Source organism: Rhinatrema bivittatum, chromosome 9 (assembly GCF_901001135.1).
Source record: "Rhinatrema bivittatum chromosome 9, aRhiBiv1.1, whole genome shotgun sequence".
NCBI lineage: Eukaryota > Metazoa > Chordata > Amphibia > Gymnophiona > Rhinatrematidae > Rhinatrema > Rhinatrema bivittatum.
The window spans coordinates 88,399,343-88,425,054 of NC_042623.1; the positions used below are offsets into that span (position 1 = coordinate 88,399,343).

At 47.8% G+C, this 25,712-nt stretch overlaps 1 protein-coding gene across 3 annotated transcripts in view; it reads left to right on the forward strand.

Annotated features, from left to right (window-relative positions):
* The window catches only part of ASZ1 (ankyrin repeat, SAM and basic leucine zipper domain containing 1), a 434,600-nt gene that overhangs the window by 132,275 nt on the left and 276,613 nt on the right, over positions 1 to 25,712 (forward strand). For all 3 annotated transcript variants that reach the window (XR_003858727.1, XM_029616793.1, XM_029616795.1), the window contains exon 4: positions 24,661 to 24,772. Coding sequence is in view for 2 of the 3 variants with exons in the window: in XM_029616793.1 (XP_029472653.1) it covers positions 24,661 to 24,772 (112 nt within the window). In the remaining variant the exon portion in view is untranslated. The remainder of the gene's footprint in view (positions 1 to 24,660; positions 24,773 to 25,712) is intronic.

A 25,712-nucleotide genomic window follows, 5' to 3' on the forward strand; every position in this document is an offset into this window, starting at 1 on the left:
CTTCTACTGACATTTACTGAACTGTCCTCGATGGATTCTTCCGCTAATGAGGCACCTGGAGGCTGTGGAGGTGCTATTGGGCCATTGCCCGGACTCAGAGACACTTCTAGGGGGTCTCGTACGCAGTCCGTCTGTGGCACGGTTCTATTGACGGTGGGCATCCATGGGCCCAATGTTAACAGTGGTTGGTGAGGAGGTAAATATCTTCGCCTTCCATTTTCTACCCGTATATATTCTCCTCAAATAAAACCAATATTTAAGTAAGGTGAGGGCGGCCGAAGCTGGTCAAAGCCGCGCGCCGGCGGCAGCTGTGTGCCTCTCAGCTGTGGGCTTTTAAATCTCCCTGGTCCTGCATAGATGACGTCAGCCAGCTTGGTCCCAGCTTTTTCCCTTCATAGTCAACTCACAATCTCCTTCGTTTCTCTCCAGAGCAGGACCAGCAGGTAGGCTTGTCGGGCATCATCTCCTCTCCTCCACTAGGATCCCACTTTCTAAGTCAACTTAATAGCAGGTAATGGACTTCTCCTCCAAGAACTTATCCAATCCTTTTTTTAATATATCTTTTTTATTGTAGATTGCGCATTCATTACATTTTGCATGAAAAATAACAGGCATAACAATATGTATCAAAAGTTGAATAACAAGAGAACTTGCTTGTACAGATTACAGCAATTAACATGAGCAATAAACTGTTATTGGAAAAAGCAAAGTAATTATGTGGCTGAACACTCATATCAATTAATATGTCGAATTGTGTACAATAAAGTGCAATAAAGTACGATAACATAGAGTAAAGTATGCATTTTCTAATAAAGTGACTACACATTCTGTATTTTCCTTTTTTGTAGTTCATTTTTACCCTTCCCCTTCTAAACCCTTTCCCCCCACCACCTTCGATTTCTGATGCAGAAAATTTCGTTTTCCTGTCGTGTAGCCAGATGGACTCAGAACAAGTGGGTATAGTGTGCTCGTGCTAGCAGTTGGAGACGGATCTGACGTCAGCACGGGTACATATACCCCCACAGGAAGTGAAGCAACTCAGTAATTTCCGTCTCCAAAGCAGTTTGGAGAGCCTGCACGCTTGCTGACCGTGTTTCCAATCTACTTTCTATTTTCTACTTTCTACTTACCAAATTTCTACAGGAACATCGAGCCCCGCACTCCTGCGGTGATACCATTCGGTCCCTCCCCCAGTTGAGTTTCCCGAGGTGATTTCCGTAGTCCCTCGGAGGTTAGGCCTCGGTCCGGTGGCCGAATCGCGGCAGGGACCAAGCCCCCGAGCAGGAAGGCTTGGGTCGGGCTAAGAGGCGCCTCGGTCCCGGCGTGGACTTGGGAGGCAGCGGGTGCATTCCTCAAGCGCGGTGGTGAAGGTATTTCCCCTCTCCCCCCGCAGCCGGAGACCGCCCGGGTTTTAGCCGGGAAGCGCCGAGGATCAGGTAAGGCGCAAAAGTTTTACTTTTGGTCTCCGAAGTTCGAGGATCAGCGGTGTTGCCTGTATGCGGCACGCCGCGGAGGTCGCCATTTTGTTGGCCATGTTCAGGTATTGAGCGCCCATGATAGGCGCCTGTATCGTATTGAGCGCATATTGTGTTTAGCGTATATTGCTGACAGCATATTATTGAGCGCATATTGTATTTAGCGTATATTGCTGACCGCATATTATTGAGCACATATTGTGTTTAGCGTATATTGCTGACTGTATATTATTGAGCGCATATTGTATTAAGCGTATATAGCTGTCGCTTATTCTTGAGCGCATATTATATTGAGCACATATTATATTGAGCGCATATTATATTGAGCGCATGTAATATTAAGCGCATATTGCTGCCGCATATTATTTAGCGCAATGGAACAATCGAATGCCCCGGTGTCCCCAGCGGCGGCGCCTCCTGATTCCGGCGTGAAAGCTCTCGGCCTCTGTTCAGCATGCCAGCTCAGAGCCACGCACAGCGAGGAGCCAGACTCCCTTTGTGCCCAATGTAAGGAGGCAGTGGGAGCCTCGGGCCAGGACCAGTCTCAACTGAGGTTTGTTGACAGTTCCCCAGGGGCCACCCCAGATCTCGCAGGCAGTCTCGAACAACCTGGAATCCCGGGGGACCTGGTACCCCAACGACTTGAGACCACCTCCATTTCCTGGGTGGATCTCTTTAAGGGGATCCAAGCCTTTGTACAGATGCAATCAGCTTCCCGTCCAGGCCCTGCTGTTACCGTGGATGCTGCTCCTGTTGCTGCTCCAGCGGATACGGCCCCTGGACCTTCGCGCCCTTATCGTGGGCGAGCGCACCAGCCTCCGGGCAGTCCGGTTCAGGCGGACCCTGATGTCTCAGAGACCGAATCAGAACCCTCCGAGGAGGGGGAACTTCCCTCGGGGATGGAGCCATATCTAACCATGAGGCGGTTCTTTCCCAAGGAAGATCTCTCCGACCTAATATCTCAGTGCCTGGCGGAGTTGGATATTTCAGGGCCCAGCACTACGGTGCCGTCTACACAGAACCCTCTGCTGGAAGGTCTTCGTCCTACAGCCCGCCATTTTCCCTTCTTGCAAGCTGCACAGCAACTGATAGATCTGGAATGGGCTGCACCAGCGACCTCATTCAAAGGGGGGCGGGGCCTGATAGGCATGTAGCCCCTGGATCCGGCTATCAAGGAGATGCTGGCGTGCCCTCAGGTGGACACCTTGGTTAGCGCGGTGGTCAAGCGCACTACCATTCCAGTTGAGGGGGGGGGCGGCCCTCAAGGAACCTCACGACCGGCAACTGGACGCCATCCTGAAACAGACATTTGAGGTGGCAGCCCTGTCTTTGCGAATTGCAACCTGCTGCACAGTGGTGACGCGTTCCTGCTTGTCACAGGTCAGGAACAATGCTCCGGCGGCAGACATGGAGTCCGCTCTCTCGTTCCTCACGGATGCTGCATCTGACCTCGTCCGTACAACAGCCAAGGGGATCTCATCTTCTGTGGCTGCCAGGAGGCAGCTCTGGATACGGAATTGGGCAGCGGATGCTTCTTCGAAGACACACACCTCAACAGACTGCCCTTTAGGGGTTCTTTCCTGTTCGGCAGCGACCTTGATAAACTGGTCAGCACATGGGGTGCCTCTCCTATAACTCGACTGCCGGAAGACAGGTTCAAAAGGAACCAGCGCGCCTTTCCTAGGCCTTCCAGAGGCAGAAGCTCCCAATGCTTCATTCCCTATCGGGGTCGCTATCAGGCACCCCGACCTCAGGCCAGGAACCAGTCCTTTCGGCCCAAGCAGCAGAAGAGGGGAGCCGGCTCGGGTTCAGGCCCCGGCCGTGCCTCCCAATGAGATTCAGCCGATCCATCTGGGGGACGGGGCCATATGTCATATGCCATATGAAGTCAGCATGTGTATGAAGTCATACACATGCTGACTTCAATGTAAAATCTTGTTTACTTAGTTCTTGTTCAATGTAAAACTTCTTGTTTATTCTGTTCTATGTAAACCGCTATTTGTAGCGATAGTTACTGTTCTTTGTGAACCGGGGTGATATGTATATTATACAGGAACCTCCGGTATATAAATTATTTAAATAAATAAATAAATAGGGGGCAGGTTAACCCTCTTCTACCCCAGATGGGTCGAGATTACGTCGGACCAGTGGGTCCTCGCCATCATCCGAGAGGGTTACTTTCTGGACTTCCATCATCTACCTCCGGACAGGTTTGTGGAATCTTCGTGTCCGATCCACAAGAAGGCTGCATTGGAAGCTACCTTGGCGAGGCTCCTGTCCTTGAAAGCCATAATCCCGGTACCTGCACGGAAATGAATTCTGGGCATTATTCCATTTATTTCATGGTACCCAAGAAAGAGGGCACTTTCCGGCCCGTATTGGACCTCAAGTCAGTCAATCAATACTTACGGGTCCCGAGGTTTCGCATGGAAACTCTGCGCTCAGTCAAGAACGCAGTACAGCCAGGAGAATTCCTCACGGCCTTGGATTTATCAGAAGCCTACCTGCATATCCCGATTCACCAGGATCATCAGCGCTACCTACGCTTCAAGGTGCTGGGACGCCACTTCCAGTTCTGGGCATTGCCCTTCGGGCTGGCCACGTCGCTGCGGACCTTCACCAAGGTGATCGTAGTGGTAGCAGCGGTGCTCAGACGGGAAGGAATCCTTGTCCATCCCTACCTAGACGATTGGCTGATCAGGGCGAAATCGTGAGAGGAGAGCCATTGGGCGACCAACAGAGTGATCGCCCTCCTGGAAAGCCTGGGATGGGTAGTCAACCTAAACAAGAGTTGCCTACAGCCTTCGCAATCTCTGGAATATCTGGGAGTCCAGTTCGACACCCAGGCAGACACAGTCAGTCTCACCACCAAGAGAAGATTAAAACTTCAGACGCGTCTTCGGTCTTTGATGGGAGCCAGTCGGCCCACAGCCTGAGATTACCTGCAGGTTCTCGGTCTCATGGCATCCACCCTGGAAGTGGTACCCTGGGCAAGGGCCCATATGAGACCTCTACAACGCTCCCTGCTCTCTCGGTGGAGCCTCCGCTTCCGGCATTACTCCATGCATCTACCTCTACCGGCCAGAGTGCGGACTCAGCTACGGTGGTGGTTGCAGTCCAACCACACGAGCAGGGGGTCAAAGATGTCCTCCCCCACGTGGACTCTGCTCACCACAGATGCCAGCCTGAGCGGATGGGGAGCACACTGCGAAGAACTCACCGCCCAAGGACGGTGGAGCAGGGAAGAGTCAGGGTGGAACATCAACTTACTAGAGGCACGGGCAGTCCGGTTAGCCTGCCTGCGATTTGCTCACAGACTGAGGAACAGAGCAGTCAGAGTGATGTCGGACAACGCCACCACGGTGGCATACATCAACCGACAGCGCGGATCCAGAAGCCAACAGGTGTCCTTCGAGAGAGCCCCGCTGATGGCTTGGGCAGAGGCGAATCTTCGGGACATCTCCGCCGTCCACATTGCTGGAAGGGACAACACCACGGCAGACTTCCTCAGCAGAGAAAGCCTAAATCCGGGGGAGTGGCAGCTGTCGCCCACAGCCTTCCAGATGATTGTGGATCACTGGGGGATTCCGGACATGGACTTATTAGCGGACAGGTCCAATGCTCAAGTACCCAGATACTTCAGCCGCAAGCGAGATCCGTTCTCTCAAGGGATCGACGCCCTGGTTCAGCCGTGGCCTCCAGGGGCCCTGCTATACGCCTTTCCTCCGTGGCCCCTGCTGGGCACCCTTATCCACAAGATCCGGAAGTACTGGGGCCTAGTTCTTCTAGTGGCACCAGACTGGCCAAGAAGACCCTGGTACGCGGACATGAGAAGACTAATGGCAGGGGAGCCCCTTCCCCTGCCTCCGCTCAGGGACCTGCTACATCAAGGTCCCATCCTTCACGAGGATCCGGCTCAATTCTCTCTTACGGTCTGGCCATTGAGAGGGCTAGACTGAAGAAAAGAGGTTACTCGGAGCCGGTGATAGATACACTCCTCCAAGCTCGCAAGTTTTCCACATCCCTCACCTATGTCAGGATATGGAGAGTATTTGAAGACTGGTGCTACACTCACGGCACCAATCCGCATGCGACCACAATCCCTATTGTTTTGGATTTCCTGCAGGATGGACTTCAGAAGGGTCTCTCCCTCAGCTCCATCAAGGTTCAGGTGGCTGCACTGTCTTGCTATGGTCCCAGGAGGGATGGCAAGACCATTGCCACGCATCCAGATGTTTCTCGCTTCCTGAAAGGAGTTAAGCACATTTGTCCGCCACTGAAGTGGCCAGTGCCTTTGTGGAACCTCAACATAGTTTTGGATTTCCTCGCGGGATCCACCTTCAGACCCCTTCGGCGCCTGTCTCTCCGTTCTCTCACTTTGAAGATGGTGTTCTTGCTGGCTGTATGTTCGGCACGCCGCGTCTCAGAGCTACAAGCACTGTCTTGCCGTGATCCTTTTCTCAGAATCACTCCTGAGGCTATCCATCTTCACACGGTCCCATCCTTCTTGCCTAAGGTAGTCTCACAATTTCACCTCAACCAGACCATATCTTTGCCAACTACGGCAGGCCTGAAGAAATCAGAACAAGGGCGTTTGCTACGCCATCTCGACATTGGCAGATTGCTGCCCAGATATCTGGAAATGACAGAAACAGTACGAAAGACTGACCATCTGTTCGTCCTTCACAGTGGGAAGAAACAAGGTGAAGCGGCCTCTCGGCCCACCATCGCCCGCTGGATTAAAGAAGTCATCAGAGCGGCCTACGTAGAGACCGGGAAGTCACCGCCTCTACAAATCAAGGCCCATTCTACCAGAGCCCAAGCAGCATCTTGGGCGGAATCTAGGATGCTGTCGCTTGCAGAAATATGTAAAGCGGCGACATGGTCCTCCCTTCATACCTTCTCCAGGTTTTACCGTCTGGATGTCCAGGCCAGGGAGGATACAGCATTTGCGAGGGCGGTCTTACACGGTCCTCAGGCAGCCTCCCGCCCAGTCCGGGAGTAAAGCTTTTGTACATCCCACTTGTTCTGAGTCCATCTGGCTACACGACAGGAAATGTGGAGATTACTTACCTGATAATCTCGTTTTCCTTAGTGTAGACAGATGGACTCAGCATCCCGCCCAGCTGCCTGTAGTCCTTGGGTTCACCGATTCAAGGTAAGCCTTATCGCTTCTTACATGAGTGCGTCCACTCTGCCAGGTGTCGACGCCTTCTGGTTGGGAATGCTGGCGGTCTTCAGCTACTATCAATCGGTCAGGGGAATCCTGTTTTCACTATTTTTCTTGATCGTCAGTACACATATATCCATAACAGCTTTTGCAAGGAAGATTACTGAGTTGCTTCACTTCCTGTGGGGGTATATGTACCCGTGCTGACGTCAGATCAGTCTCCAACTGCTAGCACGAGCACACTATACCCACTTGTTCTGAGTCCATCTGTCTACACTAAGGAAAACGAGATTATCAGGTAAGTAATCTCCACATTTATGTTAATCTTGGCTGAAATGTTCCTTCCTTCCATAGATTGCTTCAGTTTAATCCTTTAATCATTTACTTAGTAAACTAAGCAAAAGTTAAAGGCTAAAAGTTGAGTGGTTCTGTCCCCTTTTTTCTGGTCTCAACGCTAGGAATTGGTCTCTGATCTCTTGAGGCTGATGCTCTATAAATCGGTCCCATATGTTTTTGGTTTCAGTTCTTTTCCTAGGGCCTGAGTATTTCACATTGGACATGTATTCAAAAATGGCAAGTTTGACCATCTTGTTATTCCAGTATTGGAACACTGGAGCCTCTGTGGAAAACCATACTTGTAAAATGATATTTGGCCATTAAAGAGGCTTTGTCTAGAAAAAGCTTTTGAGTAGTACTGAGTTTCACTGGTATATTAGAGTATAAACCAAAAAGCCAAATCCTTGGATCATCTGGTATACCCTGACCATATAGTGTTGAGCACAGAGTTTGTATTTTGAGCCAGAAGGACTTAACCTTAAGGCATGACCAGAAGCAGTGAAGATAATCACTGTTAGCGGTTATACATTTTTGTCATAGAGGGGAGGTACAGATCCTCATTTGACATGCCTTGGTTTTGGAATAGTAAAATTGCCATATGAACTTAAGAAGCATTTCTCTTGTATTAGAATGTTGTGAGACCTTCAGAATCTGTTTTAGATAATGTTTTATGTCTTTTTCTCGATAACTGTAACACAGGGTAACTCGCCCACTTCCTCACCAGTTCTGGAAAGATCTCGATGTGAAGTTGGGGGGTTAAGAGTTTTGCAAATTTTGAACATGATACTTTGACTGAGCGTAAAGCTAAGAGCAGCAATTCTGGTCGTTTCGTATATTCATGTGGGAAGTTAGGCCTGCTGATATTACATAATGTCTAAGATGCAAGTATGCAATGGAGTCAGAGTTAGGTAAATCAAATATCTGTTGTAATTCTGGGAAGCTGTATGTCGTATTAAGAGTGGGATTTAAGATTTGGTCAATATGAACCAATCCTTTTTCCATCCAATTTTGAAAGACTTTGATTTCTAGCCCGGGTTGGAACTGGGGTTTCCACAAATAGTTATTAATGGAGTAACTGTAGAGGATATTGTGTATAACTTGCAGAGTTGTGTCCATGCCTGATGCCCTGAGGCCAGAATTAAGAAATTTCAGCATGGGAATGGCACCTTAGAGAGGGGAACTTGTACAAGTGCTGGCAACAAATACCCTGCTAACCAGGCGTTTAGATGTGTTGTTGGGGAGAAGTAAGATGTCTCTGAGAAACAGTCTTTTAAGTGTCTCAATATGCAGACTAAATTATACTTCTGAAAGTCCGGACATGTCAGTCCCCCATTGGACATAGGTTCACACAGATGTCGCAATGCTAACCACGCCTTCTTCCCCTTCCAAATGTATCACCTTAGAGTACCATTGATTACCTGAGGTCCTTTTTATGTAACCAGATCAGGAGCATTTGCATTAAATAAAGGCACCTAGGAAGTTCATTTTGAATAGGTGAATTCTGCCCAATAGGGAAATCGGTAGGTGGGCCCATTGCTGCAAACAGGTTTGTAACTTTTTCAGCATAGGTTGAATGTAATATTGATATATTTATCAATATCAGGAGGTATAGCAACTCCAAGGTATGTAAGATTGGTATTTGTCCAGCGTAAGGGGAACTGGGACCCCCAATTTTGGTGTAAATTCCCATATACTATCATAGCCTCAGATTTAGCCCTATTTATTTTAAGCCCTGAAAAAAGCCCGAATGTTTGGTGATGTAATTCCCTGCCAAAAGTATTATGAGGATTAGTAAGAAATATTTGAATATCGTAAGCAAATGCCGCTATTTTGAAAGATGTGTTCCCTACCTCATGACCTTTTATGTCCCTGTCCTTCGCAATAATCCTCAAAAGGGGGTCTATCGAAAGGATATATAGCAAGGGAGAGAGAGGGCAACCTTGCCTTACTCCTCTCTGTGGTGTAAAGGCTTTAGTTGTGTGACCATTAATCAGTAAATGAGAAGTCTGGTTATGGTAGAGGAGAAAGATATGTTACCATGTCACCCTTCAGGCCAAATCTACTAAGAATTGAAAAGAGGTATGGCCAAGATACGCGATTAAAGGCTTTTTCGGAATCAAAACTTACAGCCATTGATGCCATTTTGTGTGATTTGTTGTATGCCATAGCTGTCGTTAATTTGGAGATATGATTACCTGTAGAGCATCCTTTCACGAATCCAACTTCCTTATTAGATATAAGGAAAGGCAGTAAATCACTCATATGGGCTGCTATGATATTTGCTAGCAATTTAAGATCACAGTTTAATAAAGATATTGGTCTGTAGGATGCAGGTTGAGAGAAGTCCTTGCTGGGCTTAGGTAACACTGTTATATATGTCGGTATAGAAAAAAAACCTTAAATAAATAAATGTTTTATTGAAATCTTTTGGAAATGTCCCTTTAACTAATCTTTCTTTAAAAAATTGGCACATGGGATTCAAGATTTGTTATTTTAATATTTGTAGTAGTCATAGGAGAAGTTGTCTGGCCCTGGTGATTTCCCCACTTTACTTGCTTTGATAGCTTGTACAAACTTAGATTGTAAGTCCTCTGGGGATAGGGAAATACCTGCAGTACCTGAATGTAATCCACTTTGAAGCGCTGAAAAAGTGTGAAAAGTGGAATATAAATCTAAATAAATAAAATAAAATTGTAATAGCTCCTCCGTTGTAATGGGCGAATTTAAAATGGATAGTTGTTGGGCAGTAAGGGTGGGCAATCGGAGTTTATGAAAGAACTCACTCTCCTCTAATGTGCCTCCCTGCCTGTCATCGGTATACAACTTCTCATAGAATGCGCAAAATACTTCCCTAATGTCTTTCTCTCTCACAGCCCATGTACCCTGGGGTGTTTTTAGCTTCTCAACATAACGTTTTACTGCGCCTTGTTCTTAAGTTAGTTAACAGTTTTCCAGTTCTATTTCTTTATTGGAAAAACATATCTTCTGCATATTGGAAACTTTTCATAGTTCTTTGTTGTAGGTGGGCTTGTAGTGAACTAAGAGTCGTGTGATAGTTGTTTGAGTGTACTGGGGAAGGGTTGTTGATCATTACCTGTTTCGATTTTGCTAAGTCATCTTCCAGTTGTAAAATCCGAGCATTGAGGCATTTTTCTGTCTGAGGTAGGATATTATTTCCCCGCATAAAACAACTTTACTTGGTTCCCAGAAAAGACTTGGGCTTTCCTTGTGTTGTATGTTGGATTCTTTGAAAAGATTTCATTTATTTTGGAGGAATGTTTGAAATTCCAAGTCATTTTTCATGCAAGATGGAAATTTCCACCATCGGTCCTGTGGTAATCGTTCTCCTATATTTATATCTTCCTGGATAATTGCATGATCCAATACACTTGTGGGTCCAATAGTGGCATCTCTGAAGGCAAAGGTCTGCTGCGCTCCCTACATATAGTCTATGCAAGACAACGTGTTATGATCTTTGAAGATGTGTGTATAATCCCTTTCATCAGGATGCAAAGTACGCCAGAGATCCAGTGTCTGTAGATTTTTACAAATTTTTGCTAACCATGTGTTTCTAGAAGCTAATGATCTCTTCATTAGTGTGTTTGATTTGTTCATGTCGGGGTCTAGCGTCGTGTTAAAATCTCCAGCTATAAAAATCACCCTAGTCTATTGAGAGTGAGAAGGTTCATTATCTTATAGAAGAACTCAGGGTTACGTGTATTTGACCCATACAAATTACAAAGTTTAATTTCTTGGCCATTTAGTTTCCTTATGATATCTGCCATCAGAATCTGTTACCTCTGCAGTAACTTGGAAATTTCTTTTTATTAAAGAGAATTGCTACCCCGGCTTTTTTCCCTTTTGCGGGGGAATAGAACACTGTTCCAACCCAGTCTCTTTGGAGCTTTTTGCTTTCTTTAGTTGTGAGGTGTGTCTCTTGTAGGCATGCGATGTTGGCCTTGGCTCTTCTTAAGGCTTGAATAACCTTTGCCCACTTTTAGGGTTACCCAGACCATTCACATTCAAACTAACCAATCTCATATTAGGTTACTAAAAGACCCAATGGATATATGGTTTCAGATATGGTGACAGATGTAAAAGATCCCGGAGCCCACCAGCCTAGAATCCTGGGCACTGTGGCTTTTCCACAATCCTGTTTTATAGAGTACTAATGAAAGGTATTTAATTTTTGGAACATTTCCCTTCTCCTCTTCTCTGCATCTAGAGGTTTCCCATCCCCATGCCTATGAGAGCTCTTTTCCCCTTTACCACCCTTCCCTTCCCAGTTTCTCGTTTATACCCTTAGAACCTTATTCATGATTTCTACATAAAATCGGAGGTGGCTTTGAGGGCACGCTTATGATGTGCTTCGGCAGCATTCCCCCCCTTGTGTGCTGTTATATGAGTAACAATACAACTATATTGTAATTTTAAATAAAGATCTCCTCAAGCCTTGATCATGGCACTTATTGGTACTGCCTCTGACTTTCTTCTGGAGTGTCGTCTTCTCTGTGGAACTCGTGTCTTTACATATGCCTACACAGTTTGTCCCATCCCCCATATTAGCATGACATACTGAACAGTTTACAATAGAACATAAAAAAGGGACATCCTGATTTACAAACAAGCAAGTACATTATGGTATGGATTTGTTTGTACTTATCTGAGGCTTTAAATTTAGTACTGTTTGTCTCACGGTTCTAAACTTATACAGAGCAGGTCAAATGATGGTAGCTCCTTTCGTGTTCAGATGTTGCTGATCCGGATGCCTCTCCCTTTCTGTACCGCAAATGTCTTTCCGCACTGGATTATATGAATTAAGTTTCTAGATGCTGGTCTCTGTGAGTTATGGTGTCAATAACGAGAGAAAGCTCTATGGGTTGTTCTGTAATATTCCTCAGTTAGGAAGGTAGCATGCTCGGTCAGTTCGCATGCTTTCCCTGCATCAGGTATTCCCAATGAGATCCGCAGGATAGCATAGGTGTTTTACAGAGGCCTGAGAATTACTGGCTATTCAAACGAAAGTCATCAACTTGCCTCGGACAAGTTTGTTCAGATATCTATAGACTGGAGCACATTGCGCTTACATTTAATTCCACTTTGCTGGAGAGTTCAAGCAAGTCCGTGTAAGCAGGTCTCGATCTTTCACTTCCGGGTTGTTTTCAGTGGTAACCACCGATCCTCGGGTACTGCGCATGTTCAAGCTTATATTAACAACTTTATTAATTGAACCTAAAGGCCAAGTAAACATAAGTTTATAAAATCCATTAACAATTTAAAAGATTGAAACAAGTGACATAAACAAAAAAAAGAAAAGGAAACTACTGTTCCCTGCTATATTTTGTAAAAATGTATCCCCTGTTTTCAAGAAGAATTTTGCCGATTTTACTCTCTGTTTGTCTGACACAAAGGTTTTAGCTTTTTCAGCTTCTGGGAAAAAATGTTCTTTTCCCTTATGCCATACCCTTAACATCATAGGGTACTGAAGTTGGAACCTGAAATTCTTCCAATATAGTTCAGAGCATGTTGGGCTGAGTGGCTTTCTCCTTTGCGTTAGGTGAGCGGAGAAGTCTTGATATAGATGAAAGGCATTAGACTGGTAAGCTAGCTTGCTTTGCGACCAAAATGCCTGCATAAGCCGTTGCTTAGGTGACCAATTTAGGATTTTTGCTATAATAATTCTTGGTCTTTTGTCCCCTTCTTTTTTTTTTTTTTTTTTCCCCCCCAGCCTATGGGCTCTTTTGATTTTTAACTGACTGTCCAGTTCGGGAAGGGTTAAGGCTTCGGGGATCCATTTTTCTAAAAAGCTTTCTAAATTCTTGTCTTCAATAGACTCCCGCAGTCCTGTGATTCGGATGTTGTTTCTTCATGCCCTATTCTCCAGGTTGTCCATTTTCTCTGCCTGGTCTGCCGCCGCTTATTCCATGGCCTCTAATTTCCTGGTGAGTGAAAGGTTCTCATCCTCCAGGCTTGAAATGCGGCCTTCCGCGTGGTCCATGCGTGGGTATATCTCCGCGATTTTACTTCTAAGATCCTGAAATTGAGCGGATAGGTCGTTGAATCTGGCATCTAGTGCACTAATGACTGCGTTTGTCACCTGGGTGGTCAGCTCCGAATGTGAGTCAGTCGGCTTAGGGGAAGAGGGGTTGCGACCTGGGGCTGCTGCCATCTTATCGGTTTTCTCTGCAGTTTCTCTTTCTCCTTTTTACCCCTTCTCAAGGGCATATTATTCGTGGCTTTCAGCATAAATTGGTCGATAGACATGTAGTGTCTCCTTTGGACCTGTTTGTTCTATTTGAGATTGGAATGCTAAAATATCTGTGGATTTGGGAGGATGGTGCCTAGTGCTTGAGCTAGACACGTCTGTTCAGCTGCAACAACATCATGTGATCCTCCTCCAAACCTTAAGAACATAAGAACATGCCATACTGGGTCAGACCAAGGGTCCATCAAGCCCAGTACTCTGGCAACAAATTCCAGAGTTTAATTGTGCGTTGAGTGAAAAAGAACTTTCTCCGATTAGTTTTAAATGTGCCACACGCTAACTTCATGGAGGGCCCCCTAGTCTTTCTATTATCTGAAAGAGTAAATAACCGATTCACATCTACCCGTTCTAGACCTCTCATGATTTTAAACACCTCTATCATATCACCTCACTTGTTCCCATTTCCAGATCATTTATAAACATATTAAAAAGCAATGCTCCCAGAACAGATCCCTGAGGCACTCCACTATTCACCTTTCTCCATTGGAAAAATTTACCTTTCCTAGCGTGTAGCAGATGAACTCAAAACAAGTGGGTATAGTGTGCTCGTGCTAGCAGTTGGAGACTGATCTGACGTCAGCACGGGATACATATATCCCCACAGGAAGTGCAGCAATTCAGTAATTTCCGTCTCCAAAGCAGTTAGGAGCTACCTCACGCTCGCTGAGCATTTTTCCAAATTCTAATGACTAAATTCATAGAAGAAGCCTACCTGAAGACGAGCCCTGCACTCCTGCGGTGATACCATTCGGTCCCTCCCCCAGTTGAGTATCCCGAGGTGATTTCCATGGTCCCTTGGAGGTAAGAGCCTCGGTCCGGTGGCCGACTCGCGGCAGGGACCTAGCCCCCGAGTGAGAAGGGCTTGGGCGCGGCACAGAGGCAGCCTCGGTCCCGGTGAGGACTTGGCCCCCAAGCGAGATGCGTTCGGGCGCAGCCTAGAGGCAGCGGGTGCACTTCCTCGAGCACGGCGGTGACTGTAATCACCCTCTCCCCCCGCAGCCGGAGACTGCCCGGGTCGCAGCCGGGAAGCGCCGAAGACAAGGTAAGGCGTATATCTTTACTTGCTGGTCTCCGAGGAAGCAAGGATTAGCGGGGTCTGCCTACGTGGCAGCCCGCCAAGGAGGTCGCCATTTTGCCTGCCTGCTCGCCGACGCCATCTGCCCTGGTTTGTCGCCTCGCTCTAGCGCTCAGGCCAGACTGTGCGCATAGGCGACGGGCGTATATGTTAGGCGCCCGAAAATACTTGGGCGCGTATTCGATAAAGGCGTACATTGAAGTCACCTTGATTCATGTTGATAGGGGCACGTTGCAACACGTTGCTAAGCGCACGCTGATAGGCGCACGCTGCTAAGGCACGCTGATAGGCTCCCGTTGCTAAGGCACGCTGATAGGCGCCCGTCCATTGGCGCCCATTGATAAGCGCACGCTGATAGGCGCACATCCATAGGCGCCCGTTGATAAGCGCACGCTCCTAGGCGTACGTTGATTGGCGCAAGTGGACAGGCGCACGTGGATAAGCGCATATTAGTAGACGCACAGCTTTCGCGCATATTACAAGGCGCATACTCCAGCTGGGAGGAGATAACAGACAAGATGGAGCGTAAGAGAGCCCATGTGTCCGCAGAGCCGGCACCTCCAGAATCAGGCATAAGAGCTCTAAGCCTCTGCTCAGCATGCAACCTCAGAGCCACACTGAGCAAGGATGCAGACTCCCTATGTGCCCAATGTGAGGAGGCCCTGGAAGTTCCAGGCCAGGACCGGTCCCAGCCCAGCGTACTTGCCAGTTCCTCAGGGAACACCCCGGACTTAGCAGGCCGCGGTGAGCAGCCAGGGAACCCGAGAGACATGGTGACCCTAAGGCCAGATCCTGCTTCGCTCTCCTGGGTGGAATTATTCAAGGGGATTCACGCCTTTGTCAAAATGCAGTCTGATCCCCGAATGGGTCCATACGTACCGGATGACCCGGCCCCTGGACCCTCAAGACCTAGGCACAGCCACTCGCCACCCGGAAGCCCCACTTATGGGGATTCAGATTGCTCTGAGGAAGATGATGAGCCCCCCCGAGGAGGGAGAACTTCCCTTGGGGATAGAACCATATCGGACCATGAGACGCTTCTTTCGGAAAGAGGATCTCCCAGGCCTGGTCTCTCAATGCCTGTCAGAACTGGCTATCCCAGGCCAGGACTCCCCAGGGGAACCTAGAATGAACCCCCTGCTAGAGGGCCTGCGCCAAACGGCTCACCATTTTCCCCTCCTACAAGCAGCACAGCAGCTAATCGATCTGGAATGGAATGCGCCGGAGGCCTCATTCAAAGGGGTCGGGCCTTGTCTGGCATGTACCCCCTGGACCCGGCGACCAAGGAGCTGCTGGCGTGCCCCAAGGTAGACGCCATAGCTAGCGCAATTGTGAAGCGCACCGCCATTCCGGTGGAGGGGGGAGCGGCCCTCAAGGATGCACATGACCGGCGCATGGACGCCATTCTGAAACAAGCCTTTGAGGTGGCAGCCATGTCCCTACGAATTGCGACCTGCTGCACCGTGGTGACGCGTTCCTGTTTATCGCAAGCTAGGAACAACACCCCGGGAGAAGAAATGGAATCAGCTCTCTCGTTCCTCACTGAAGCAGCCTCCGACCTAGCCCGTATGGCAGCCAAGGGAGTGTCATCCTCAGTGGCAGCCAGGAGACAGCTCTGGTTACGTAATTGGGCGGCCGACTCTTCCTCCAAGACACGCCTCACAAGAATGCCCTTTAAGGGATCCCTCCTGTTCGGCAGCGATCTCGAGAAACTGGCTAATAGATGGGGCGCCTCTCCATTACCCCGTCTATCAGAAGACAGGTCAAGGAGGAGCCAGCGTTCTTTTCCTAGGCCATCCAGTGGTAGAAACTCTCAGCGCTTCAACCCTTACAGGGCTCGCTACCAAGCACCTCGTTCTCAGGCCAGGAACCAGTCCTTTCGGCCTAAGCACAACAAGAGGAGAACCGGCTCGGGTTCGGGTCCCGGCTGCACCCCACAATGAGAATCAGCCGACCCATCTGAGGGTAGACGCCATAGGGGGCAGGCTAACCCTCTTCTACCGCTGGTGGGTCGAGTTCACCTCGGACCAGTGGGTCCTCGCCATCATCCGAGAAGGGTACTACCTGGACTTTCTTCGGCTCCCGCCGGAAAAGTTTGTGGAATCTCCTTGTCCACCCCTCAAGAGGGCGGCACTGGAAGTTACCTTGCGGAGGCTCCTGTCCCTAAAAGCCATAATCCCAGTGCCTGCATGGGAGATAAATTCTGGGCATTATTCCATTTATTTCATAGTACCCAAGAAAGAGGGCACTTTCAGGCCCGTCCTGGACCTCAAGTCAGTCAACAGACACCTACGGGTCCCCAGCTTTCGCATGGAAACTCTGCGGTCAGTCAAAAGTGCAATACAGCCAGGGGAGTTTCTCACATCCCTGGACCTGTCCGAAGCCTACTTGCATATCCCAATCCATCGGGATCACCAGCGCTACTTACGCTTCAAAGTCCTGGGCCAACACTTCCAGTTCCGAGCTTTACCCTTCGGGTTAGCCACCGCGCCGCGGATCTTTACCAAGGTCATAGTAGTAGTGGCGGCGTCACTCAGGAAGGAAGGAATTCTCGTCCATCCCTACCTGGACGATTGGCTGATCAGGGCAAAATCACCGGAGGAGAGCCACTAGGCAACCAACAGAGTTATATCTCTTCTGGAAAGCCTAGGATGGGTAGTCAACACAAACGAGTTCCCTACAGCCTTCCCAGTCGCTGGAATACCTAGGAGTCCGATTCGACACCCAGGAAGACAAGGTCAGCCTGACCTCCAAGAGGAGATCAAAACTCCAGAATCGTCTGCAGGCCCTGCTGAGCGCCACCCAGCCCACAGCTTGGGATTACCTACAGGTCCTCGGCCTCATGGCATCCACTCTGGAGGTGGTACCACGGGCGCGGGCTCATATGAGACCATTACAACGCGCCCTCCTATCTCGGTGGAGCCCACGATCACAGAACTACTCCATACACCTACCTCTACCAGCCAGAGTGCAGAATCAGCTACGGTGGTGGTTGCAGCCCGGCCACACGAGCCGGGGGTCAAAAATGTCCTCCCCAACCTGGACCCTACTCACTACAGATGCCAGCCTGAACGGATGGGGAGCACACTGCGAAGAACTAACCGCCCAAGGGCGGTGGAACAAAGAAGAGTCGGGGTGGAACATCAACCGACTAGAGGCACGGGCAGTCAGGCTAGCCTGCCTGCGATTTGCCCACAGACTTCGAAACCGGGCGATCAGAGTGATGTCGGACAATGCCACCACGGTGGCATACATCAACCGACAGGGCGGAACCAGAAGCCGACAGGTATCCTTAGAAATAACCCCCCTGATGGGTTGGGCGGAGGCGAATCTCCAGGACATCTCCGCCGACCACATCGCCGGGAAGGACAACACCACGGCAGACTTCCTCAGCAGAGAAAGCCTAAACCCGGGGGAATGGCAGCTGTCGCCCACAGCCTTTCAGATGATTGTAGATCAGTGGGGGACTCCGGGCATGGACCTACTAGCGGACAGGTCCAACGCTCAAGTACCCAGATACTTCAGTCGCAGACGAGATCCTCTCTCCCACGGGATCGATGCTCTAGTACAGCCATGGCCTCAGGGGATCCTGCTATATGCTTTTCTTCCATGGCCCCTGCTGGGCGCCATTATACACAAGATTCAGCGGCACAGAGGCCTAGTTCTTCTAGTGGCCCCGGACTGGCCAAGAAGACCCTGGTACGCAGACATGAGAAGACTGCTGGCAGGGAATCCACTACCCCTGCCTCTGCACAGGGACCTGCTGCGGCAAGGTCCCATCCTCCATGAGGATCCAGCTCAATTCTCTCTTACGGTTTCGCCATTGAGAGGGCTAGACTGAAGAAAAGGGGATACTTGGGGCCGGTAATAGATACACTCCTCCGAGCACGCAAGTTCTCCACATCACTAACATATATAAGGATCTGGAGAGTATTTGAAGCCTGGTGCGACACTCACAGCACCAATCCACATGCCGCTAAAATCCTTGTCATTTTGGATTTCCTGCAAGATGGACTCCAGAAGGGTCTGTCCCTCAATTCCATCAAGGTTCAGGTGGCAGCGCTATCCTGCTATGGTCCCAGGAGTGAAGGCAGCAGCATTGCCACACACCCAGACGTTTCACCCAGACGTTTCACGTTTCCTGAAAGGAGTCAAACACATTCGCCCGCCACTGAAGTGGCCAGTGCCCCTGTGGAACCTCAACCTAGTTTTGGAATTTCTAGCGGGACCCGCCTTCAGACCCCTTCGAGGCCTGTCCCTCCGTTTGTTAACCTTGAAGATGGTGTTCCTGCTGGCCGTATGCTCAGCACGCCGCATCTCAGAGCTACAAGCGCTGTCCTGCCGTGATCTGTTTCTCAGAATCACTCCAGAGGCTATCCATCTTCGCACGGTTCCTTCCTTCTTACCCAAAGTAGTCTCACACTTCCACCTCAACCAAACCATATCCTTGCCAACCACGGAAGGTTTGAAGAAGTCTGAAGAAAGTCTAATACTGCGCCATCTCGACATCGGCAGGCTGCTGTCCAGATACCTGGAAATGTCAGAAGCAGTACGAAAGACGGACCACCTATTCGTCCTTCACAGCAGGAAGAAGCAAGGGGAAGCGGCCTCACGGGCAACCATCGCCCGCTGGATCAAAGAAGTTATCAAGGCGGCCTACGTAGAAGCGGGAAAACCACCACCTCTACGGGTCAAGGCTCACTCTACCAGAGCGCAGGCGGCCTCCTGGGCAGAAACTAGGATGCTGTCGCCGGCAGAGATATGTAAAGCGGCAAAGTGGTCCTCCCTCCATACCTTCTCCAGATTCTACCGTCTGGATGTCCAGGCCAGGGAGGATACAGCATTTGCGAGGGCAATCCTAAACGGACCTCGGGCAGCCTCCCACCCAGTCCGGGAGTAGCTTTTGTACATCCCACTTGTTTTGAGTCCATCTGCTACACGCTAGGAAATGTAGAGATTACTTACATGATAATCTCGTTTTCCTTAGTGTATGCAGATAGACTCAGCATCCCGCCCGGCTGCCGGTATACATGGGGATTCACCAACTCACGGTAAGCCATGTTTTCATATATAGGGCATCCACCCTGCCGGGTGTCGACGCCTTCCAGTTGAGAACACTGGCGGTCTCCAGCTGCTATCAATCGGTCAGGGTAATCCTGTTCATTTAATCGATCGATCAGTCACACATATATCCATAAAGCTTTTGCAAGGAAGATTACTGAATTGCTGCACTTCCTGTGGGGGTATATGTACCCCGTGCTCTCACTCTCCTGTGAGTCTCAGGCTGATTTTAGCCAAATCAGACTCTGAACTTTTCCAAGCAGATGCCCTTCCCCTTGCACCTCCCAGTATCCTGGTCCACCAAGTTCTTCAAAACTCTCTCTATCTTCTGGGCTCCTGGGCACCTCCTCCCTGGAATTCTTCTCCACCCAACGTCTCCAGAACCCCTTTGAAACAAAAGACAGACCCAATGGAGTCACTCCGTGGGGAACTGGCTATAACCCCCCCCCCCCCCCCAAAAAAAAAACCCAAACAAAACCCCAAAGCTTAGAATCCCGTCTTTCAAATATTCTCACTTCAATCCTCCTGCTTCACGTGGGAACAGAGGTTCTATACCACTGTTTGACCCCCCTCCCAATGGGTCCTGGTTTTCATCCCCAGCATATTGCAACTAACCTGACATTGCACATAGGGGCAGGGTCTGGATGGAGAGCTCTGACTCACACTGCTGGCACCCAGACCAGCTGAAGGCACATTCTATGTGCTTGTAAAGGCCAGGAACACTTTCCTTTTTTTAAACACAGCTACATTAACTGCACTAACCATATCCTCTAGCAGCAAATTCCAGAGTTTAATTGTGCGTTGAGTGAAAACTTCATGGAGTGCCCCCTAGACTTTCTATTATCCTCACAAATCTGCTTCACTTTTTTGAAGGAGTTAATAAACATGTGGATAAAGGTGAACCGGTAGATGTAGTATACTTGGATTTTCAGAAGGCGTAGTATACTTAGATTTTCAGAAGGCGTTTGACAAAGTTCCTCATGAGAGGCTTCTAGGAAAAGTAAAAAGTCATGGGATAAGTGGCGATGGCCTTTCGTAGATTGCAAACTGGTTAAAAGACAGGAGAAGGTTTATGTTATGGAAATTTTGGGGCAAGAGGGACCTTAGGACATATCCTTTATTCATGTGCAGTTATTAAAGAGGTCAGGGAGAAGATAGTGGAAATTACAATGGGCCCTGCGTGATTTCCTGAAGACTGGAGGATAGCAAATGTAACCCCAATATTTAAAAAGGACTCCAGGGGCGATCCGGGAAACTACAGACCGGTTAGCCTGACTTCAGTGCCAGGAAAAATAGTGGAAAGTGTTCTAAACATCAAAATCACAGAACATATGGAAAGACATGGTTTAATGGAACAAAGTCAGCATGGCTTTACCCAGGGCAAGTCTTGCCTCACAAATCTGCTTCACTTTTTTGAAGGAGTTAATAAACATGTGGATAAAGGTGAACCGGTAGATGTAGTATACTTGGATTTTCAGAAGGCGTAGTATACTTGGATTTTCAGAAGGCGTTTGACAAAGTTCCTCATGAGAGGCTTCTAGGAAAAGTAAAAAGTCATGGGATAGGTGGCGATGTCCTTTCGTGGATTGCAACTGGCTAAAAGACAGGAAACAGAGAGTAGGATTAAATGGACAATTTTCTCAGTGGAAGGGAGTGGACAGTGGAGTGCCTCAGGGATCTGATTTGGGACCCTTACTTTTCAATATATTTATAAATGATCTGGAAAGAAATACGACGAGTGAGAGAATCAAATTTGCAGATGACACAAAATTGTTCAGAGTAGTTAAATCACAAGCAGATTGTGATAAATTGCAAGAAGACCTTGTGAGACTGGAAAATTGGGCATCCAAATGGCAGATGAAATTTAATGTGGATAAGTGGAAGGTGAAGCATATAGGGAAAAATAATCCATGCTTTAATTACACAATGTTGGGTTCCATATTAGGTGCTACAACCCAAGAAAGAGATCTAGGTGTCATAGTGGATAACACATTGAAATCGTTGGTTCAGTGTGCTGCGGCAGTCAAAAAAGCAAACAGAATGTTGGGAATTATTAGAAAGGGAATGGTGAATAAAACGGAAAATGTCATAATGCCTCTGAATTCTCCATGGTGAGACTGCACCTTGAATACTGTGTACAATTCTGGTCGCCGCATCTCAAAAAAGATATAATTGCGATGGAGAAGGTACAGAGAAGGGCTACCAAAATGATAAGGGGAATGGAACAGCTCCCCTATGAGGAAAGACTAAAGAGGTTAGGACTTTTCAGCTTGGAGAAGAGACTGCTAGAACGGGTAGATGTGAATCGGTTATTTACTCTTTTGGATAGTAGAAAGACTAGGGGGCACTCCATGAAGTTAGCATGGGGCACATTTAAAACTAATCGGAGAAAGTTCTTTTTTACTCAACGCACAATTAAACTCTGGAATTTGTTGCCAGAGGATGTGGTTAGTGCAGTTAGTATTAGGGATGTGAATCGTTTATCTGATGATTGAAAATATCGTCAGATATCTGGTGGTCCCCGATAGCGATAGGAAACCCCACGATTAATGTAGTGGGTTCTCTTATCGTTATGGGGGGGGGGGGGGGCGGGAAGAAAGGACACAACTTGACCCTTTAAAATTAGTTTAGTATCCCCCCCCCAAAAAATTTTTTTTTAAATACCTGGTGGTTCAGCGGGGGTCCCGGGAGCATTCTCCCGTCCTCGGGCTGTCTGCTGCCACTAATCAAAATGGCGCCGATGGCCCTTTGCTCTTACCATGTGACAGGGGCTATTGGTGCCATTGGTCGGCCCCTGTCACATGGTAGGTGCACTGGATGGCCTGCACCATTTTTAAAGATGGTGCCAGCCGTCCATTGCTCCTACCATGTGACAGGGACCGGCCAATGGCACGGATACCCTGTCACATGCTAAGGGCCATCGGCGCCATTTTGTTTACTGGCAGCCGACGGCCCGAGCGCGGGAGAATGTTCCCGGGACCCCCGCTGAACCACCAGGTATTTAAACATTTTGGGGGGGGGGGTCCGGAGGGTGGAGGGATACTAACAAACTCATTTTAAAGAGTCTGCTGTATTTTTTGGTTATCGGCTTGGGCGCAGCCGATTTAAAAAAACAAAACAAAAAAAAACCCCCGGTCGGACTGCAAGATAAAAATTTCACGATGTGAACCGGAATACGAACAGATACCGGTTCCGATTCACATCTCTAGTTAGTATAGCTGTGTTTAAAAAAAGGATTGGATGAGTTCTTGGAGAAGTCCATTACCTGCTATTAAGTTCACTTAGATAATAGCCACTGCCATTAGCAATGGTAACATGGAATAGACTTAGTTTTTGGGTACTTGCCAGGTTCTTATGGCCTGGATTGGCCACTGTTGGAAACAGGATGCTGGGCTTGATGGACCCTTGGTCTGACCCAGTATGGCATTTTCTTATGTTCTTATCCGAACGAGTACATAACAGATTCACATTTACCCCCTCTAGACCTCTCATGATTTTAAACACCTCTATCATGTCCCCCCTCAGCCATCTCTTCTCCAAGCTGAAAAGTCCTAACCTCTTTAGTCTTTTCTCATAGGGGAGCTGTTCCATCTCCTTTATCACTTTGGTTGCCCTTCTCTGTCAGTTCGGGATTCCTTGGTTTGAAGTTTCATTGTCTGACAACTTTGATTTCGCCGCACCTTGAGCTGTAGTTCTATCCTTTCTAAGAACCTTTGGAATTGATCCCCTGATGCAGCCTGATGCGAAACACGGCGGTATCGGGGCTTTGTATGATTACGTGTTTAGTTTTTTTTAATTTAAACTCTGTACACTATTGCTGTGTGCACTCATTAAACTATTTGTTTTGTTCATAGTGCTATTGTCCAGTTTAATTTTTTTTTACCTGAACTTTCAACCCTTTTCCTTCCACTGTTTACCATATCAATCCCAACCATGTCCAGAATCTGTTAAAGTACTGGCCTCCACCATCTCAATTGGTAGGCTATTTCAGGCCTTGTCATCATACTTTGATTCCTACAAGACAAGGAACCTTGTCTCTCTCCATGTGTTATTAGTAAGTTTTCTGATGATCCACACAGCCACAAAAATTATTGAAGCAGGTGTCCAAATTATCTGACCGTTCCAAACTAATGTCAGGTTATCCCAATTCCTTCGTGAAAGCTATTGCTGTTATAGTGGTTGAAGCACAAGGATCATGGAGTTACACTGTTTGCTGGAATCGAGGAATTTCCAAAGGAAGGATAGACTTTGGTGCCAATACCTGCAGATAGATCCAAAGATGTATTTGAAAATGCATCTTAAATTTGTGTGGTCTGAAAATTCTGTATGTATGTTTGAAATTTGGTACCTGTTGAAAATGTAATCTTATTCTCCTGCTGTTTTTTTTAAAATTTTGTCCCTTATAATATTGATCATTATAATTTTTATCTCTAGTAGAAATAAATGTAAGAAAAGGGACAGGCATAGAAATGCTTGTGCTCTGCTTAAGGATTGGTTTAGAAATTTCCTTTTGGATTGCTCCCCTTCCCACCTTCATAAGTATCATGAATAGTGTTAAACTTTCACACAGTGTGAGATGACCAGTGACTCAGTGGAAGTTTCATGCTTCAATCCAAGTTGGGTCATCTGCTCCCTGAGTCTGCTGGGATTAGAGATGCTGTGGGGGTCATTGATTGCAGCCATAGGGAGGGGAGTCATAGTCTTCATTAAGCATAATGTCTGGTAGCTGGAAGGTGCCTGGATATAAAGTCCTTGACCTCAGGATCCTTTTGTCATAACAGACTAAGAACAGTGGGAGGGTGGGCCCATTAAAACAGGGGAAAAAATTCCCAGAGTGGTTGCGAATGAAGGCTCATGGTACCAGAATGCCAGTGCTGGGTCTGGTTAATGTAGGAGAAAGAAGGAAATTCCAGTTCAAAAAAATTAGTATAGTGCTAATTCCAAGAACCTTTCTCTTTAATCTGAGATCTTTCAAACTTGTGACTGAAATGTGAATTCACTGCTGTTGCTAAATAGTGGTGAATGCTAAAACAAAAATTGCATTTTTCCACATACAAATCATAGGTGACTCTGGGCAGCTATAGGCAGCCCCAAACATTAAATGGAACTGCCCACAGTCTTGCTGAAATCTGCTGCTTTTATCTGTATACATTTACAGCAATAAACTTAAATACTAACTTTTAAATTTGTAACAGTTCACACATACATATAGTTCTTAAGGTTCTATATAAATTGGTTAACCATAAATGTTTTTCTTTAATTATGCTTTTTCATATAGATAAATATACTGTACTGATGGCAGCATGTAGTGCTCATTCTTCAGAAGAGAAGATTGTGAAGTGTGTAGAACTACTGCTTTCAAGAAATGCCAATCCCAATGTTGCTTGCAGGTAACAGAATAATAACATTAAAATATGATGTGGCATACTATACTATGTTCATTATAACACACGTCATGTATTGTGAAACATGAGGCTGAAGGCTTAATAAATATATAGGACAGGTAATGCATGAGCCCATGCACCATGCCCAGAACCCACATGTAATCTGTCCCCACAGAAAAGCAATTGGGCACCATGGATGGAGGCTGTCTGCAGCCCAGCTGGGAGTAGCTCTAGTGATGCGTTGTTGCTTCCTGTCGGCTAGCTCCCCCCACCATTTCTTCATCTCGCTTTGCACATGATATCCCAGTGTGCTGATGACTTGGTCCGGGTGATGGGAGGGAGTGGGGAGAGTGGTTGTGGATAGATGTCATCGCTGTTCTCTTAATGGGCTGTGACTGGGCACGGTCACCTTCTTTGTTCCTGCCCAGCCTTAGTGGGATCAGTGTCTGCATTCTCCTGCCCAGCATTCAGCCTCCGTCCTTTTCACTTTCAGTCTTGATCTGTCGCGTCCTGGCCAGCCTTCAGCCTGTAGAGCCTAGGGACAGCAGAGTGCTTTTGTTTTCGGCAGATAGTTTTTCCTAGAGGTTTGGCTTAACAGGTCAGCGCTGCTTTGAGCACGCTTTTGAGTCTGGCCTGCGGTGGAGGGGCAGCTCTTGGAGTGCCGCATGTGGTCAGGTGTGATGGAGGGGAGCTCTCACTGAGCAGAGCGACTTTCTTCTTGACTGTGACTCACTGGGTATTGGCAAGTGCGATCCTAGTAGCAAGCAGCAGCATTTTTCCAGCCATTGGCTGAGGGGGAGGGCACGTGCTGAGGCAGAGACTCTGCAGACAGCTAAGGCAGTCGGGCAGCGATTAGAGGGATGCCAGTGACGACATGGGTAGCTTTTATACCGGCTGAAGAACAGGAAGTTGACCTGAGACCAGGACTATAAACCCCCTTCCCACA